The 17,866-nt window shown below is 43.9% G+C and overlaps 1 protein-coding gene across 2 annotated transcripts in view; it reads right to left on the bottom strand.

Moving 5' to 3' along the window:
* Positions 1-17,866, bottom strand: part of CDH12 (cadherin 12) — a 1,010,774-nt gene that overhangs the window by 523,565 nt on the left and 469,343 nt on the right. For both annotated transcript variants that reach the window (XM_075585916.1, XM_075585915.1), the window contains exon 3: positions 8,671-8,965. In XM_075585916.1, the coding sequence (XP_075442031.1) occupies positions 8,671-8,965 (295 nt within the window). The remainder of the gene's footprint in view (positions 1-8,670; positions 8,966-17,866) is intronic.

Raw genomic sequence — 17,866 nt, 5'->3', positions numbered from 1 at the left:
CACGGTTGCCCACGTCGTAATTCTGTTCGGCAAGCAATTTTATTTTTAAAGAATGCACAAGGGTGTAGCTTGGTGTGTGGGGTTTTCCTTTGGACAAGATTACCCTGGCCCCAACATCAGAAGCATCCACCTCGAGCGTGAAGGGTAGTCCTGGATATAGATGCACTCGCACGGGGGCTAACACAAAGGCTGTTTTTAGCTTCTTGAATGCTTGAAGGGCTGCATGAGACCAGAGATCCGGGTCATCTCCTTTCTGTGTCAGCGCCGTAATGGATGCTACTAGGGATGAAAAGTTTCGTAGGAACCTTCGGTAGTAGTTTGCGAAGCCTAAGAACCATTGTATGGCCTTCAGGGTCATAGGGGGAGGCTAATCCAAAACTGCTTTCACTTTGGATGGATGCATGGCAAGGCCAGTATCCGAGATGATGTAGCCCAGAAAGGACATCGTAGTCTGATGACAATGACACTTCTCCAATTTTGAGTTCTTGATTGTGATTTTATTAAGTCCCCGATAATCAATATATGGTCTGAGGGATCCATCCTTTTTCTTAGCAAAGAAGAATCCCACACCTGCAGGAGATGAAGACTTCCGGATGAAGCCCCTTTGCAGGTTCTCATGGATGTTTTCCATCATGGCCTTGGTCTCTGGGGTTGACACTGGGTACGAACATCCTCACGGAGGCACTGAGCCGGGTAGAAGTTCGATGGGGCAGTTGAATGATCGGTGGGGTGGAAGCTCCTCGGATTGAGCCTTGCTGAATACGTCCAGAAATGCAGAGTAGATTTGAGGCAGGTGAGAAGTTACCAGATCTGGTACTGAAACCCCACATAGACCTTTGGATGGCACAGAACAGTTCTGTGGGCAGTATGAACTCCATTGAAAAGGCTATTCTTCTGTCCAGTCGATACGAGGGTTATGTAGTTGAAGCCATGAGAGGCCCAGGATGACATCGACGGTAGGAGAAAAAATGACATGAAATTAGATCCTTTTCGGTATGGACCTCTCCTGTTTGTAACTGGAAAGGGATAGATTGAATACAAATAAAGGCGGGTTGTAAGGTTCGACCGTCAATCGCCTCAAGCACTACCGGTTGATTTTTCCATGCCAAAGGGATTTAATTTCTTTCCACGAACCCCTGGTCAAGAAATTTCACCCTGACCCAATGTCCAGAAAGGCCTGAGTTGTGGCCTTGAAGGTGTCACTGGTTAGGGTGATAGGTATAAAAGCCTGGTTGGCATCTTGGGAGGAGAAGTAGCTAATGTTCCCAGTGTGATCCTGGCTCTTGCTGGGGACTTGGTGTTTCCCAACTTCTGGAGGCAAGCTGTTACCTGGTGTCCAGTATTTCCGCAATAAAGGCAGAGCCCAGCAATACATCTGCGCCGTTTCTCAACCGGGCGATAGCTTGTTGCCTCCGAGCTGCATTGGTTCTTCCAGGTCCAGGAAGCGGAGAGTCCAAGGCCTCTGTGTAGTGGTTGTGGAGGGACTGCGTACCTTGTTTGCGTCAATTTCTCTTGGCCCCTCTTTCTTGTGATCTTAAGTCCACTTGGATACATAGGCCAAGGAGCTCCTCCCATTTCGTGGGGCATTCCTGTGCAGCAAGATCATACTTAAGGTTCTCGGAGAGACCCTTGCAAAATTCTGCCGCCAATGCCTCATTGTTCCAGCCGGTTTCAGCGGCTATGGTCCAAAATTCGACTGCGTACTGGGCCACGGGACAACTGCCTTGGGAAACACAAAAAAGTCCCTCACCTGTGTTAAACATGGAAGAGATCACAGCTCATTACCCCAAAGCTATTATTCAGTGCTATATTATTGTAAAACATAAGAGCAGACAGTTTCGTCCCCCTCTTTTTTTTCTTTCACTGTTTTTTATTTTGAGTAAGTCTAGTGAATATGGCTGCTGAACTGTATACTGACGTCAGACAGAAGAGACATGGATGATTCAGTGCGAGAAGCGTGATCTCCAAAGTCTTGGCAGAAATAAAGAGGAGCTAGTACAAATCTTTCTGGAAAATGACAGAGAGCAAGATGCTACACTAGGCCAAGATTACTAAAGCAGTGAACTGAGCCCGCTTAGCCCTAGAGATTGCCATGGGGTCATTGAACCCAGGACTGTGACATTCTGATGATTCCAGCAGTTCTCAACTTGCCAGTGCCCTTAATGTGTACTTGTAAGCAACTTTTAAGTATATGGGACTAGTAGATGACACAAAATGGTTGCAGCTCATTATCCTGTTCCAAGAGCGTGAGGCTGAGAGAGAAAGCAAGCTTTAGAACATAAAGCAGCGATATTTGCTGCAGAATGCAAAGCAGCAAGATGTGCTGAAAAATACAAAGCAGAAAGAGAAAGGCATGCTGCAGAGCTAGAGGATGTGAGACACTGTGGACCTAAGGCACCAGCTGGAACTTGCCAATCTCCACAGGGCATCACCAGCACCATACTGCGGAGAGGCCAGCCCTTCCAAACTTAGTATGGAGAATTTCTCAAGCCTGGGAAAAGATGGGGACCTGGACACTTTCATGCATGGTTTTGAAAAAATCTACATGCTGCATCAGTTGCCATGGGATCAGTAGGCAACATATCTTATGCCCAAATTGAGTGAAAGAGCCCTGGATGTCTTCGCTGGTCTTCCTGCCCACCTTTACAAAGATTATGATGCTTTCAAAGCTATGTTGCTACACCATTTCAATATCATTCCTGAAATCTATAGGCAAATGTTCAGAGCCCTTCAGTGGGGTTGTACCGCTGGCTTTTCTGAGCTGGTGGGGCATCTGAGATTTTTGTGCAAGCAGTGAGTTTGGGGACTGAAAATTAAAATCTGTTCAGGGTTCATAGATCTTGTAGATCATGAGCAATTTTTAACCCTGTGTCCACCTGAAGTGAGAGAGTGAGTGAAGGACCGAGGTCCTAAATCAGCCACAGAGTCTGGCCATCTCCAAGATTCCTATGTGGCTAACATGAATCCAGCGGTACCAAGGGGGCCCCAGGATGGAAGGGGGAAAATCTGAAGAACCGCCCTTTTAACCTGCTGAGACTTGTTTTGGGGGGGGGGGCAGTTGGCACACAGGAGCAGGAGGACATCCTTCAATGTTTTGTCTACAAACCGCTGGGGCACAACAGCACCAATTGCCAGGAAGGAAGAAGCTTGGAACTGCCTCTGGAGGGGATCACCCCTCAGGAGTGCACTTAGGTACTTGTGTGGTATCTGGGCCGCAGGAAAACAGAGGTGCCCACTTGCAACATGTCATGGTGAGACAGAAACTCACCCAAGGACTGAAACTCTAATGCTACACTTACCCTGGTTCGACCAGGACTGGTGTGAACTGAGGAAATAATTCCTGAAAGGACTCTGCATATGGGGGTGGCGAGAGGGGACCACCACATTTTTCCAGTGGCAAAAGTATACTTGAAGGTGGGAATAATTGATGATATTTCTGTTAATGTGTTGTTATGTAATGATCTTGGAAAGATGATTACCCAATATGAGACCGCTGAGACAAAACAAGATCAGGAACCCATTGAACAAGTCCAGGTACTGACGCACATGGCAGACCAGGAAATGGTGACTGAGATGGGTTATACAGAAGTGGGGGGCTTTGGGGACCGCCCAGTACAATTTATCACCACCAACCAGATAATCACAGGGGGCCCCAAGAGAGTTAGTGAGGGGAACTATAGCAAAGTGGGGGCAGAGAAAGCTTCCCATCACAGCTCGTTGTCACAGGAAACCCCGAGTGCCAAAGACAGATAACAGTTTCTCCTGTGAAAATAGATATTAGGCTGTCAAATTTTAGATGCAGGCGTGCATGTGGAGAGCACTGACACAACCGTTTGAAAAGAAAATCAGAATTCAACAGAGGTGTGTTTTGGGATCAGAACATGTGAATTCTCTTCTACTGCAGTGACCTCTCTGGAACAGGAACTAAAACATATGGCAATGTACTATATATGGATTTCTATTTGTTTTATCCTTTTATTTTAAGAAACTGTTCTGTAACTGTATGCTATTGTAATAATCTTTTTCTCTAACCTAAAGCACCATATTTTTTTATATATTAAAACAATCTTTAATATGTGATGCTTTAGGCTCTGAATGAACTGTTGCACACTAGATTTTTGTGTGTTAAATGCATAGTTTTTTTCTATAATAAACAGGGACCTGAGACTCTGTCATATATACAATACATATAATTACATATTCTTGAATATTTTCAAGGTGATGGAAGTTGATAGATATGATTGAAATGGAGTAAGGGGTAAATATTAACTAATTGAAAGTACCTTGTGCAGGAAAAAGGTGAGTTGGGGCATGTGTGAGTTGTGGCATATGTGTATTAACCTTGGTTGCATATCTAAGTCCCATACTCACAAGTGTGTTGTTCATGACACTTGGTTTATTGGAACAAAATGAGGGGAGATATTGTTTATTTAGGGGACTTGCGGAAGGTGAAAAGTGGGTCAGCTAAAGAGCTGTGTACAATCCTTCACAGATGGCACTGAACTACAGCGCATCTCCACTCCTTCTTCCTAATGAACTCCCCCTCCTCCCTTATGCTGCTGTAATGGTAGAGAAAAGGACCCATTTAAACAGATTTGGTGGTCATGTCCTAAAATCATGCAGTTTGGGGAAAAGTAAGGAGGTTAATAACCCAGATTACCAACCTGGAACACAGGGTCAGTGCTGATAGAAATACCTACCGACAACTTACATAGGATATGGGTAATCAGTGTGTCAATGTTTCTATCGGCAACCAAATCTATGATAGCGAGCCATTTGAAACAAATAACCCGCCCCCCCCAACAATAAGGACAGTAAAAAAACTAAATAAATTATATAATTACTGGATAAATTAACGAGTCTGCAGACAGATGTAACCAATGTCAGGGGATCATAGAACCATTAATGACTTCCTGTGAAACAAATCAACCTAATGCCTAATTTTCTATATATTTTATCTGTCAAAAATTGTCAAAACTTGAAGCTGTTACAGTAACTGTATGTCTCAATGATCTCCACCCCAACAGGCAGAATGATTGTACAACAGAAACCATGTTCCCAATTTCCCTACCCCCTACCCTCCTTACTTTTCTGTAATCCCTCCACCCATTTTCCAATGTATATTTTAAAAAAAACAATAAAACACAAGTTATAAATATAGTTACATAATTAAATAGTAGATGAGGTTGAAAAAAGACTTCCGTCCATCAAGTTCATCCTATGCTAAATTTAGACAACAGATACTTTATCCTATATCTATACTTACTATACTATACCCATTAAGGGGGGAAATTAATTCCTTCCTGACTCCAAAAATTGGCAATCGGATTAATCCCTGGATCAACATCCTTCCCATGTATACTTATTTGGTATATCCCTGTATACCTTTCCCATCTAAAAAGATGTCCAACCTTTTTTTGAACAAATCTATTGTATCTGCCATCACAGTCTCCATGGGTAATGAATTCCACATTTTAACTGCCCTTACTGTAAAGAACCCTTTCCTTTGTTGCTGGTGAAATCTCCTTTCCTCCAACCTTAAGGGATGGCCCCGAGTCCTTTGTACTGCCCGTGGGATGAATAGTTCTTTTGAAAGCTCCTTGTATTGTCCCTGAATATATTTGTATATAGTTATCAAATCCCCTCTTAGACGCCTCTTTTCTAATGTAAATAAATCTAATTTAGCTAGCCTCTCCTCATAAGTTAGATTGTCCATCCCTTTTATTAATTTGGTGGCTCTTCTCTGCACTCTCTCTAGTTCCATAATGTCTTTTCTTAGGATTGGTGCCCAAAATTGTACTCCATATTCAAGGTGTGGTCTTACTAATGCTTTGTAAAGGGGCATAATTATGTTTACTTCCCTTCCATCCATTGCCCGTTTGATGCAAGATAAGATGTTGTTTGCCTTTGCAGCTACTGCATGACATTGGGCACTATTGCTAAGTGTTATAAAACATATAGATATCAGCCTTTTGATGTCTCACAACCAAATTCTGCAGGCTTGAGAGTTTACTTTTTCAGCTACCTTGTTATGAGTTCACTAGTAGTTTCTATTTAAAACCCTAGTTTTTTTTAGGCTAAGAACTTTTATTTAAAAAAAAAAACTAAAGATAGACAACTCGTGATTCCCTGAACCCATACAGTATGCCACCCTTCCCCTCCATAACATCGGTTATTTTGAAAATAAGTGACAATGTAAACAAACTTTACTTGGTAGTGCATATTCTGTAGTTATGTCAACACACAAAGCTAAACGTGGTGTTGTGATTACTATACTAAAAAAAGTACATTTAAACACACCAGCTGCAGTTGGAAAGAGAGAATATCAACATGCCGTCATATTGTGCCCTGAATCATCAATCCACCAGGTGCTCTTCTTCCCAGATTTATTACAAAAGCTCAGTTTCTATTTATGTAGTGCTCAACATTCTTTGATTTGGAACCTTAGATGGAAGAAGCACAGTGGGGTTTCTTTGTTTCTTTTGTTACTAGTACTGGTACGAAACCAGGGGTAACTTTCTGACACTGTATAGCCATGTGACTACTCTGCTCCTTTTAAGCTAGAAACCAGTAGCACTGAGGAAAGCATGGTTTTAGGAATAGTACTGCTAATGCAAGGTGGCCATGACCAGTTTTGTGGGGTCATTATATGCCAGGGACAAAAAAAATACCTCTATCCTGCTTGAAACATATTTTACCCTGACCCAGAGTACAAATGTGTGGCTATATGCAGTTTATGCAAGCGCTAAGTCATCAGACGTTTTGGAATGTCCACAATGCTACACCACATGCAGAAAGAGCATGTACAGTAGCTACTGTATAAAATTACTATTCATTTTTGTTCAGCTGTGGGAGTAGTTAAATAATGTTAGGGAACCTGTTCAATATTGAAATACCTTGTAGGATATTAAGGTCCAAGAGTTATTGTAACATGTCTTAGTTTACAGAAATAATCGATAAAAAAAAATAACAAAGGAAATTGTTTTCAATGCATCATAAATCATCTCAAATCAATTTCAGGTGTGACAACATATAAATACATAAACAGCTTGCTACAGGAAAATAAAATAGAATATACATATTACACATAAGCACAGTAGTGTTCTTACCCAAATCTTTTTTGCTAAACTTTAGATATTCATTTCCTCCACATTTCAAACAAGAAATACATGTTCTGGCTTTAATAATACAAATATAATGGTAACTAAAAGACTGCAATGAACAAACATCATGGTTTTGAGTACATTGGATGAAAGTAATTGCAGTTTCCTATATTATGGCATGCACCTGAAAAGTCAGTTCATATGGTCCATGGGAGCTGCATTATAAAGATATAATGTCAATTGACTTTATATGCATAAACATATAGAAATAACACACTGTTATTTAAGGTGAGGTTATGGTTCTCTTTTTAATTTAATGAATACTGTAATTCATGAATGAAGACAAAAGCTTGATTTAAAAATTAAGTTCTAGAGAATAAATGAAGGAATAGTTGAAGTCTAAATGGAAACTATGGAGAATGTGTAAAGTTAACCTGGACATATAAGGAAAGTGTGGCATGACCGGTGGTTGGAGTGTCCCTGGATGGTAAAAGGTTAAGGGATTGTTGGTAGAGGAGGAACTTTGGGGAGGACTTTATTCGTCATCGTCTCATCCTACAAAACGATTCCGCCCACCCTACCTGTTGGAGGTAGTGAAAAGTGGTTGGAGTTTGAGTATGAGTTTATGGGAGTCTATTGGGGTTTGTTGGTGCCCATTGTGATTATTGGAGTAATGTGTACAAGTATTTTTTTTGTTTTATAATGGTAAGTGAACAAAAGCGATGTTAATCATTCTAAAAAAAATAAATTAAAGAATTAAGATATGAGATGTTATGGGGGTTGTTTGGTTTACATTATATTGTCTCAGAGTGATGGGTGCGGCCTGGTCAGATTTGCCCAGCTGTGAATGTTAATGGTGTTTCAAGGGAGGTAATCTTAGGTCTGGGTCAGGTGCGGTGGGCCTGAGAGTATCCCTTGGGGTTTAGACCCAAAAGTGCTCACTGGTTAAGGAGTGGTGGTGAACATCACAGGTGTACAGGTTTTGGAGCAACAGGGGGACCAGGTCCAGGGATGCTATATGTGTATTGGTTGTTACAGTTAATAAAAGCCTTGGTCATTTGAATCCAGTTATGTTGTCTGTGGTTATTGGGAAGTTGTGGGTTTTAAGGAAGAGGCAAAGAATCAAAGGACACAAAGGTCAAGGAAACAATGGGTTAAATGAGGATAAGGCACTTGTTTGCAAGGAAGTAGTTACTGGAGGTTGATGAGTCAAGTATAAATGGGAGCATACTTTGTATTATTTTCTTTCACGTTTGGTATTTATATTGATACATTTAGTCAGAGTCACAGACACTAAAGATGTTGCACACTACAATTTAGTTTTTGAGGGGAGAGTGTTGATGATTAATTATTACAAAGATGAAAGCCAAAATGGGAACAGAGGAATGTGGTGGTATCATGTGATGATACCATACCATAGCCAGACATTGTTTCTTGCTTTTGCATGGGTACACAGACTTGCTTGTAGGGCCTATAAATGATATTGGAATGGCATTCATTTCATTATAAAAACACATATACTGGCATGGCAGAATAAAATATCGTGGGACTGATGATACCTACTTACCCACTGGAGACATTTCAGGAACACTGGCTATATAAGGGCCATCCAAAAACTTTGGTTCATTATCATTAATGTCCTGAACTTTGATAATAAATTCAGATTCTGGCTCCACTGGTTTTCCGGTAACTAAATCCACAGCTTGAGCTCGTAAGGTATAGAAAGCCTTTTCTTCTCGGTCTAGGCTTCTAATAGCATGGATGTCACCTGTAGTGTCATCAATGGTAAACACTGTTCCAGCACCATCACCTAGGAGTGTATACTTAACAGACCCAGCACCTTTGTCCAAGTCAGAATGAAGCTGCAAAAAAACACAGAAAAGAAAAAAAGAAATATTAAGTATAATGCTTTGTAGCAATAATGTCTATTCCTATGGAATTATTTTGGAGTGCCCACATAATTAAAAATGTAACATTGTGTAAGAGATATATTATGTTAAAATAGGCAAGTTATTTTTTAATTAATGCATGGTTTTGTACTAAAAAAGTAGTGATGCTGATAAAGTATGTATTATTATTCTTTCCTAAATGACAGCCAGAAAATTCAATTGGAATATATAACTGATAGGTGATAAATTCAAGACTATGTGAAAAATAGCTTCATCATTTTTTGGGGGGGGTTGAGGGGGGGAACAGTCACAAAAACTGCACTTTAGTCACTGATTTATTTGATGCTTCTATTTAGTATCAAGTATTTACCATCAAGTAAATTCTTACAGTACGTGTATTTAAGTTTTTTTAAACCTGTTTGGGTAAACAAAAATGTAAGTTTCTGTTTTGATTTATCTTTGATTTTTAGTATATATATTTGTTTAGCTTTCAGAGCTCCATGTTATTTGTTGTACCTATAAAGCTTTTTTGTACTGTATGTTTTCAAATCTGTGTATGTAGAATGCTGTAACAATTCTGATTGGGGGTTTAAACCTTTCTGAATTATATTACCTATGCAGATTAGTCGGTTATTAAAAAAAACATAAAGTTAATATATATATTCTGTAGGTGCAACAAATATAAAACTTATATGTATGGTCATGGTTTCTTTTTACCTAGCTGCACTCCAAAAATAAGAGTGCTAGCTCTTTCCTAGTGCAAGTTATCCACTTAATTGAAGGGGCTCTGTGATGTGGGTTGCGGTTTGACCTATAATCGGTCTGGGTTACAAGCCGGCATACAATGTATCCGCCCTGGCTTTGATCGGTAACCGCAGATGCGCGCCACCAATTCAGATTAAGTGGATAACGAGATGGCAGGATACTATGTATCAAGAAGGCACTTCAGCTAAACCGCAGATCACTTATTCAATTGACTATATATATATATATATATATATATATACTGAGTTAAGTTATGGTGAGTAAAAAAAGTGACAAAAACCCTCCACAGGAAAGCAAATATGCAAATATAGCTGTATGCTCATCTGCATGTCTTAGGCAGGTCTGCAACCCCACCTTTCCCCATTATCACCCAGCATACAGCACTTCCACTTCTACAAAGCTGTGACCATGCAGCAAGCTTAAGCCTCTCTTGCATTCCCAGTAAAATCAACCCCACACTGATGAGACCCATCAAGGTCGAAACAGGTGTCTGTGGGTGGTTTTCTGGGTATGCACCTTAACCCTGGCTGTGCTCAAAGCTGTGACCATGCAGCAAGCTTAAGCCTATAGGGAACCATGTTAAAAATGGTTATTGAGGCAAAAAGTGACACTGTGTGCTCATTTGCATGTCATTTCCCAGAATCCCTTGCTGCTGTGGAAGTGCTGTATGCTGGGTGATAATGGGGAAAGGTGGGGTTGCAGACCTGCCTAAGACATGCAGATGCGCATACAGCTATATTTGCATATATATATATATATATATATATATATATATATATACACAGTGGTTGACAAATCACCAAAAAATCTACTCGCCACACAAAAAAATCTACTCGCCACCTAGTACCAAACGTGTGCTGCTTGGGCCAATATTTACTCGCCCGGGGGTTAAATCCACTCGCCCGGGGCGAGATAATGTATAGGTTTTTCAAACACTGTATATATATATATATATAAATATATATGTATATATATATATACTAGCTGAGAGACCCGGCGTTGCCCGGGATGTGAACCGTGAATAAGTATGTGTAAATGGTGTATTGTAAACTTGTAATGTTATGTGAATGTTATGTAATATTTTTGAAAATTGGTAGTTCCACTTGGAGCAAAGATGTACAATTGTTGTGGGGATCCCACTCTAGAGCACGCAACATATAATTGGCCGTGGGAGAAACATGGTGATTGTAAGTTTATACCAGTGCACTTGATTGTTGTGTGTGTGAGTGTATGTGTGAGTGTTGTGTGTTTGGTGCTCAGAAGTGTGTGTGTGTGTGTGTGTGTGTGTGTGTGTGTGTGTGTGTGTGTGTGTGTGTGTGTGTGTGTGTGTAGGACTATTAGTTGTGTGTTTGGTGTAGGTGTTTGTGAGTTATGTGTGGGTGTTGTGTGTGTTGGTGAGTTGAGTGTTTGTGCAATAAATGACACAGACGGCTCCAGTTTAATTGTGTTCCAAATATATTTTATTTCAATGAAGAGCTGAGTTAGTGTGGGAGGTGTGTTGGCAGCGGAGGGGGTGTGTTGCTGTATACGTTTGGGGGGGTGGGGGGTTGATGTGAAAGGGGGTTTGGTGGTGTGGGTTGGGGGGGTGATGTTGTCTGGGGGGGGGGTGATGTGGGCTGTGGGGGGGGAGGATGTGGGGTGGGGGGTTGTTGGGTGATTTGGGCTAGGGGGGATGAGGGGTGGGGGGGTGGGGGGATGTGGGCTGTGGGGGGGGGATGTGGGCTCGGTGGGGGGGATGTGGGCTCGGTGGGGGTGTGGTCTGGGGGGGGGATGTGGTCTGGGGGGGGGGGAATGTGGGCTGGTGTTTGGGGGGGTGATGTGTGCTCTGGAGGGGAGGATGTGTGTTGGGGGGGTGGGTGTGGTGTTAATGCTGTGTGTGTGTTGCAGGCTCCGGAGGAGCTCAGTGCGGTGTCAGTTGGGGAGGGGATGGGGGGAGGGGATGAGGGGTGGGGATGAGGGGTGGGGGGGAGGGGATGAGGGGTGGGGGGGAGAGGATGAGGGGATGAGGGGAGGGGGGTGGGGATGAGGGGTGGGGGGAGGGGATGAGGGGTGGGGGGGAGGGGATGAGGGGATGAGGGGAGGGGGGAGGGGATGAGGGGAGGGGGGGAGGAGATGAAGGGTGGGGGGGAGGGGATGATGGATGGGGGGGAGGGGATGAGGGATGGGGAGGAGGGGATGAGGGATGAGGGGTAAGAGGGTGGGGGGGAGGGATGAGGGGGGAGGGGGGGAGGGGTTGAGGGGTGAGGGGGTTGGGGGGAGGGGATGAGGGGATTAATGGTGTTGCGATGCTGTTTGGGTGAGTGGGGGGTTAATGCTGTGTCAGTATGGGCCTGGAGGAGCTCCGTGCGGTGGCTGTGGGGGAGGAGGGGGTTAATGGTGTCAATTTGGGCCTGGAGGAGCTCCGTGCGGTGGCCGTGGGCGAGGTGGGGGAGGAGGGGGAGGGGGTTAATGCTGTGTCAGTATGGGCCTGGAGGAGCTCCGTGCGGTGTCCGTGGGGGAGGAGGGGAGGGGGGGTTAATGGTGTGTCAGTATGGGCCTGGAGGAGCTCCGTGCAGTGGCTGTGGGGGAGGAGGGGGTTAATGGTGTCAGTATGGGCCTGGAGGAGCTCCGTGCGGTGGCCGTGGGGGAGGAGGAGGGGGGGTTAATGGTGTGTCAGTAAGAGGCGGTGTGTGGATGTGATCGTGCGGTGTATGTTTGCAGTGGTGAAAGGAGCTCCATGCGGTGTCCGTTGTGAAGGTGAGGAGCGGGGGGGGGGGTTAATGGTGGTTAATGCTGAGTCGGTATGGCTGGAGCAGAGTGCGGTGGGGATGTGGGGGTGGTGTTTTTAAGAGGCGGTGTGTGGATGTGATCGTGCGGTGTATGTTTGCAGTGGTGAAATAAATATTTATCGAGCTAAGAGTCTGTACCTGATTGGTAGGAGGTGGTCAGGGTTTTCTCTGTTGAGAGTTGTGAAGCGTGGTCCCAAAAAAGGTGCAAATGTCTCTGAGCAGTGAGGGTTAGGTGCTGCGATTCCCAAAGCTCAGTGAGGGATGGGAGAGTTTGTCAGTGGTGTAGCTCAGTGAGGGGTGTCACAGTGTGGCAGTGGTGTTGGCCGCAGACCAATGAGAGGTGTGCGGGGTGCTGGCTGCAGACCAATGACAGGTCTGCGGGGGCGGGCATGGTGCGGGGTGCTGGCCGCAGACCAATGACAGGTGTGCGGGGGCGGGCATGGTGCGGGGGGCGGGCATGGCCGACCAATGACAGGTGTGCGTGGGTGGGCATGGTGCGGGGGCGGGCATGGCCTGAGGCGGAGTGACAGGCCAAAGGTGCAATGGCATTGTCCCTAGGGACACCGGACATCCAGGCAGGCAGGCAGGCATGCAGTGCTTTCAATAATATATTATAATATAATAATTAGCAGACTGGGAAGAAACTTCTGCCCATTCTATGAACTCCTGGCAAGTCGGGGATAGGTGGGAAATGTTGTTCCCATGAGAGGATTGGGTGTGCATGTTAGGAATAGGACCATTAACCATATAAAGGTGCCTGCAGCATTATCCTAGTCAGATTCATCTCAGCTTTACCAAGTAATGTCCAAGGTTTAGTGTCAGCAGTTCCGGAGTGTGAGAGGTTAACAACATAATAACTTAGGATCGTGCCCCTCTTCCAGAATTTGTTTGAGCTAAGGATTCCCGAACTAATCCTGTAAGGACATTATGAAATATTTCCTTTCGGCGAAGATATAGGGGTGGCAAGTTGCACCCCTAGCCAAGGACTGTTGCACGGCTCACATTGCGCACCCACTTGCATGCGTGCAGGGGTGTCCAGAGACTTTGTTTCATTCCGTGAACATTTTATTTTGTTCACCCATCCCAGTATTGTGTGTTTGTCCTAAATGGAAATAAATTACAATTTATTTTACCCGCCTTGTACTGCTTAGTTCAGAACCCTGGAATTAATTTGTTAGTAAGAACTGGTCTACCATGACATTTAGTAACCAATATGGCTATGCGGTTTCTAAAGGCTAAGTCAGGTTTACAGTGTGTGCAGGATATGGCTAGTAGGGTTAAAGGCGTATTGTCCTATTCTACCCCTCATCACCAAAAGACTTAGACAAGGTAAAAGTGAAAATTATATTTTATTAAATCAGTTATGTTTATAATGTATTATACCTATGCACTGTATATAAACTGGGGACTTCCAAGCAGGGGAAGATTAGAGACCACATGGCTACCAAGTTGGTGCAAGTGAGTCGGCTCAGGGTCCGGGCTTGAAAGCCACAGATACAGTACTGCCAAAGGTGTTAAAGCCATTTGGGCAGGATGGCTAGGTGGAGTACCCACATCCTGGGATCAATGCAAGCTGTTCCGGCTATCATTTGCCTTCCCAGACCTGGAGGCACCTAACCCTGTGGGTGGCTTCTGAATAACAAGTTGCTTAGGTGGCAAACTTGCACATGCCCTTGTTGCATTCAGAAAATATGCTTGCCCGGCTTCAGAAGACTGGCAGCCCTCTGATTGGCTGGTTGTAAAGTTCCCATGCTCGGATTGGCTGTAGTATTTCATGAATGAATCTGAAATACTATAAGAAAGCTAGCAGCCAATCCGGTCCTCAGATTCCAAACGCCAAGACCACAGCAGCAAATTTGAAACCACCAAAAGAAGCTCTGTGAGAAATAGCAGCGAGCCGGCTTCAGAAATTTCAGGTCAAGAAATTCCTAAGTCCCAACTTTCAGGGCCAATTTCTCAGAAAGGAACTTAGCTGCCGTGGCTGGAACTATGAGTCACCTGGTGCCTGAGTTAACCTTCTTGAAATTTTGTGGATATTCACTGTTAAAATCCATTCTTAGTTATTAAGATTAATTGGGCTCAGAACAAGTTTTGTTCACATTTAACACAATGACATTTAAATTGCCAGTCACTGCATTACCATGGGAATAAATTAACCATCAAAAACTGCAAGCTGCTAGAAAAAAATTAAATCTCAATAGGAAAGCAGATATTTAAGATTATGAAAAGAAAAATAATAACTAAGGTGGACGAACACATAATATCATATTCTACTCTAAAATAATCCATAAGCATGAACTTGAAAAAAAGAGTATTATTAGCATTAGCATTAGCATGTTACTGTACAAACAGCACTAACTATTACATTACTTGTTCTTATTGGAATTTATGGAAACGTCATGCAGTTCTACCAGTTAATACAATGAAATACAATTACATTTCTGTAGGATACCTATGGGAGGACAACATTTTATAGGTCAGATATTTTTTTAATCTTACACTCTTGATCTTCTCTATCAAAAAGATACTATAACAAGAATAATAGCAAGATTGTAAATGGCACATATTATAGATTTATCAAGATTTACTGTCCTCTGTGCCATGATTTTCACTGTTGGTGTGGCTGCAGTGCGGCAACAGATCTCGCAGGCTCGAGGACAGTAAGCTGCCAAGAAGGATTAATGCTGCTGGGTTCCATGCTTCTGAATGAGACCCACAGCTTTAATCTTTTGGGTCACTGCAGGGAGATAATACCACTACTCATGTGCAGTCATGTCCATTCCCTGTTTATAGAAACCTCTGCTACAGTATGTGGATTCATGTCCCCTGCTCCCTGAAGGTACAGATGTAGCCAGAATGGGGACGAAAATGCAGAAATACACAGCTTGTCTGCAGCTTTGAAAACAGTACATTTTGTACTTGGCCCAGTTGCAGTCCAGAAGTATTAAAGCAGGACACCTGCAGCATTAATCCTACTGGGCTAGCCTTTAAGAGCTGGTCAAAAACATCCTATTATCATGGAGGGGGGAGCAGGGGACACTTGTTGGGTGTAGTGGGGAGTATGTGATGGGTGAAGTTACCCTAGACAAGATGGTTAGGTGGGTTAAACATGTTTTTATTTGTGTTTGTTAATTCCCCAAATCACTATTAGCCACATTTGACTAATAGGGATATTGGGCATTAGTCTAGAGGAGGGTAGTTTTATTGGAGCTGTGTGGGAAAGGCAGAGTGGTAAGGCCTCCCGGACGGTGGGGGGAGGGGTTAAACCCTTCATTGCCATAGTAGTTAGCGACTAAGGTAATGGTGGGGGTTCATTAATGAGAGTTTTTAATACTGGTAAGTGTTTATTTTTTTTAGGTATAGTCTAAAGGGTGTGGGTGGGGTATGTTATTTTTTTCATTCTTATTTTTAACATAGGTTTGAAGCATGGCGGTCTCTGGAGTGGAACCCCATTCATTTCAGCTCCGGGGACCCCCTTCTTCCAGAGATACCTCCATATGGGATGCCAGTAGCCACTCTGTAATGGGCCAATAGGAAGCCGTGCCGTCGTCTGGTCACGACTTCTTATTGACCCACATGCCTCGAGATATTATAACTTGCAGGAGATACTGGAAGCCTAATCGGAGGTCTGTATCTCTGAAAAAAGGGGGTCCCCGGGGTTGAAATTAATGTGGTTCAGCTTCGGAGACCCCCTGCTTTATACAATGTTAAAAATAATAATAAAAAGCCCATTCCTTGCTTCTATAAGAGCTGCTCATGGAGACACAGAGAGACTGCTTATCTCACGAAAGTGGTGGTCATCTGTTGCAATCTTTTATAGTCCCATATGGAAGGCTGGTATCCCGCTCGGTGGTCCGGAGTATGTGACTCAAAAAGCATATAAATGTAGTGCCAAGCCGTCCAGGGGAAGTTTATGCAAAAGTTAATAATGTATCAAAGTAAATAAAAAATGATGATTGTTTGTTTGCCACTGATTGTGGTACTAGTATTTTGGAACATACCCACTAAAAATGGCATAGTGACGTAGCACGCAATCATCCATGTCCCAATGTGTTTCATCACACGCAGTGTGATTTCGGCAGGGAAAACTGCATATATGGGACTATAGAAGATTGCTACAGATGACCACAACTTTCATGAGAATTTATATCTCTCAAATGTGCATGTTCTTGCTACACTTGTGAGTGTGCTAATTTTGATACCATCTATGTGATATTAAATGTCAACACAGATTTATGCTATGTGGCAAGCGTCTCTTTTTACTTTTTTCGAAAGAAAAATATATATATATACAGTCCATCCATCTATCTATCTATCTATCTATCTATCTATCTATCTATCTATCTATCTATCTATCTATCTATCTATCTATCTATCTATCTATCTATCTATCTATCTATCTATCTATCTACCTATCTACCTATCTGTGTGATGGTGGGGGTAGCCAATCTTCATAATAAAGGTGAAGCCCGACTGGTTATCCCTGAAATCCGTGGGTCCCGGTAACTTAGCAGCACCATAAACCAAGGACACTGTATGTATTATATCCAGTGCTCGACAAACCCGGTCGCCAACTCGCCAGCTGCGATCGGATATTGGCTCGTGGCCAGTAACTTTTCCACTACTCTGCAAAATAAAATCCCCTGCTCGAAAACAAAAAAAAAATCCCCTGCTCGAAAACAAAAAAAAATCCCTTTAGCTGATAGCTGATTGGCTGTGAGCGGGATGGAGTTGCCAGGACTTCAAACCGCCCTTCCTTCTCTTCACGGGTAAGTAATGATGGGGGGGAGGGGGTGTGCGCGTGTGTCGTCTGCTGCTCCTCCTCCTCCTCTATATATCCTTCTGTATAATTGTGCCAGCTCCTGTAATTTACAAGACCTGCACTGATCCGGTCATGGAGGATTTTGAACAGATACTTGAGGTGGGGGGAATTTAATGCACTTTAAAATATTTATATATACACTGATATATCCTGCCCCCGGTCCCTGGTGCTCCCGCTGTCTGCGCGGGTCGTGAGATACCGCCCCCCCCCCCCTCCGGCACTCTCCCGCTGTCCGCGCGGGTCGGGAGATACCGCCCCCCCTCCGGCACTCTCCCGCTGTCTGCGCGGGTCGGGCGATACCGCCCCCCCCCCCCCCTCCGGTGCTCTCCCGCTGTGCGCGCGGGTCTGGAGATACACCCCCCGCCTCTGGCACTCTCCCGCTGTCTGCGCGGGTCGGGAGATACCGCCCCCCCCCCCTCCGGTGCTCTCCCGCTGTGCGCGCGGGTCTGGAGATACACCCCCCCCCCTCTGGCACTCTCCCCCCCTCTGGCACTCTCCCCCCCTCTGGCACTCTCCCCC

Source organism: Ascaphus truei, chromosome 2, assembly GCF_040206685.1.
Source record: "Ascaphus truei isolate aAscTru1 chromosome 2, aAscTru1.hap1, whole genome shotgun sequence".
NCBI lineage: Eukaryota > Metazoa > Chordata > Amphibia > Anura > Ascaphidae > Ascaphus > Ascaphus truei.
This window is presented reverse-complemented; position numbering and strand designations above follow the sequence as displayed.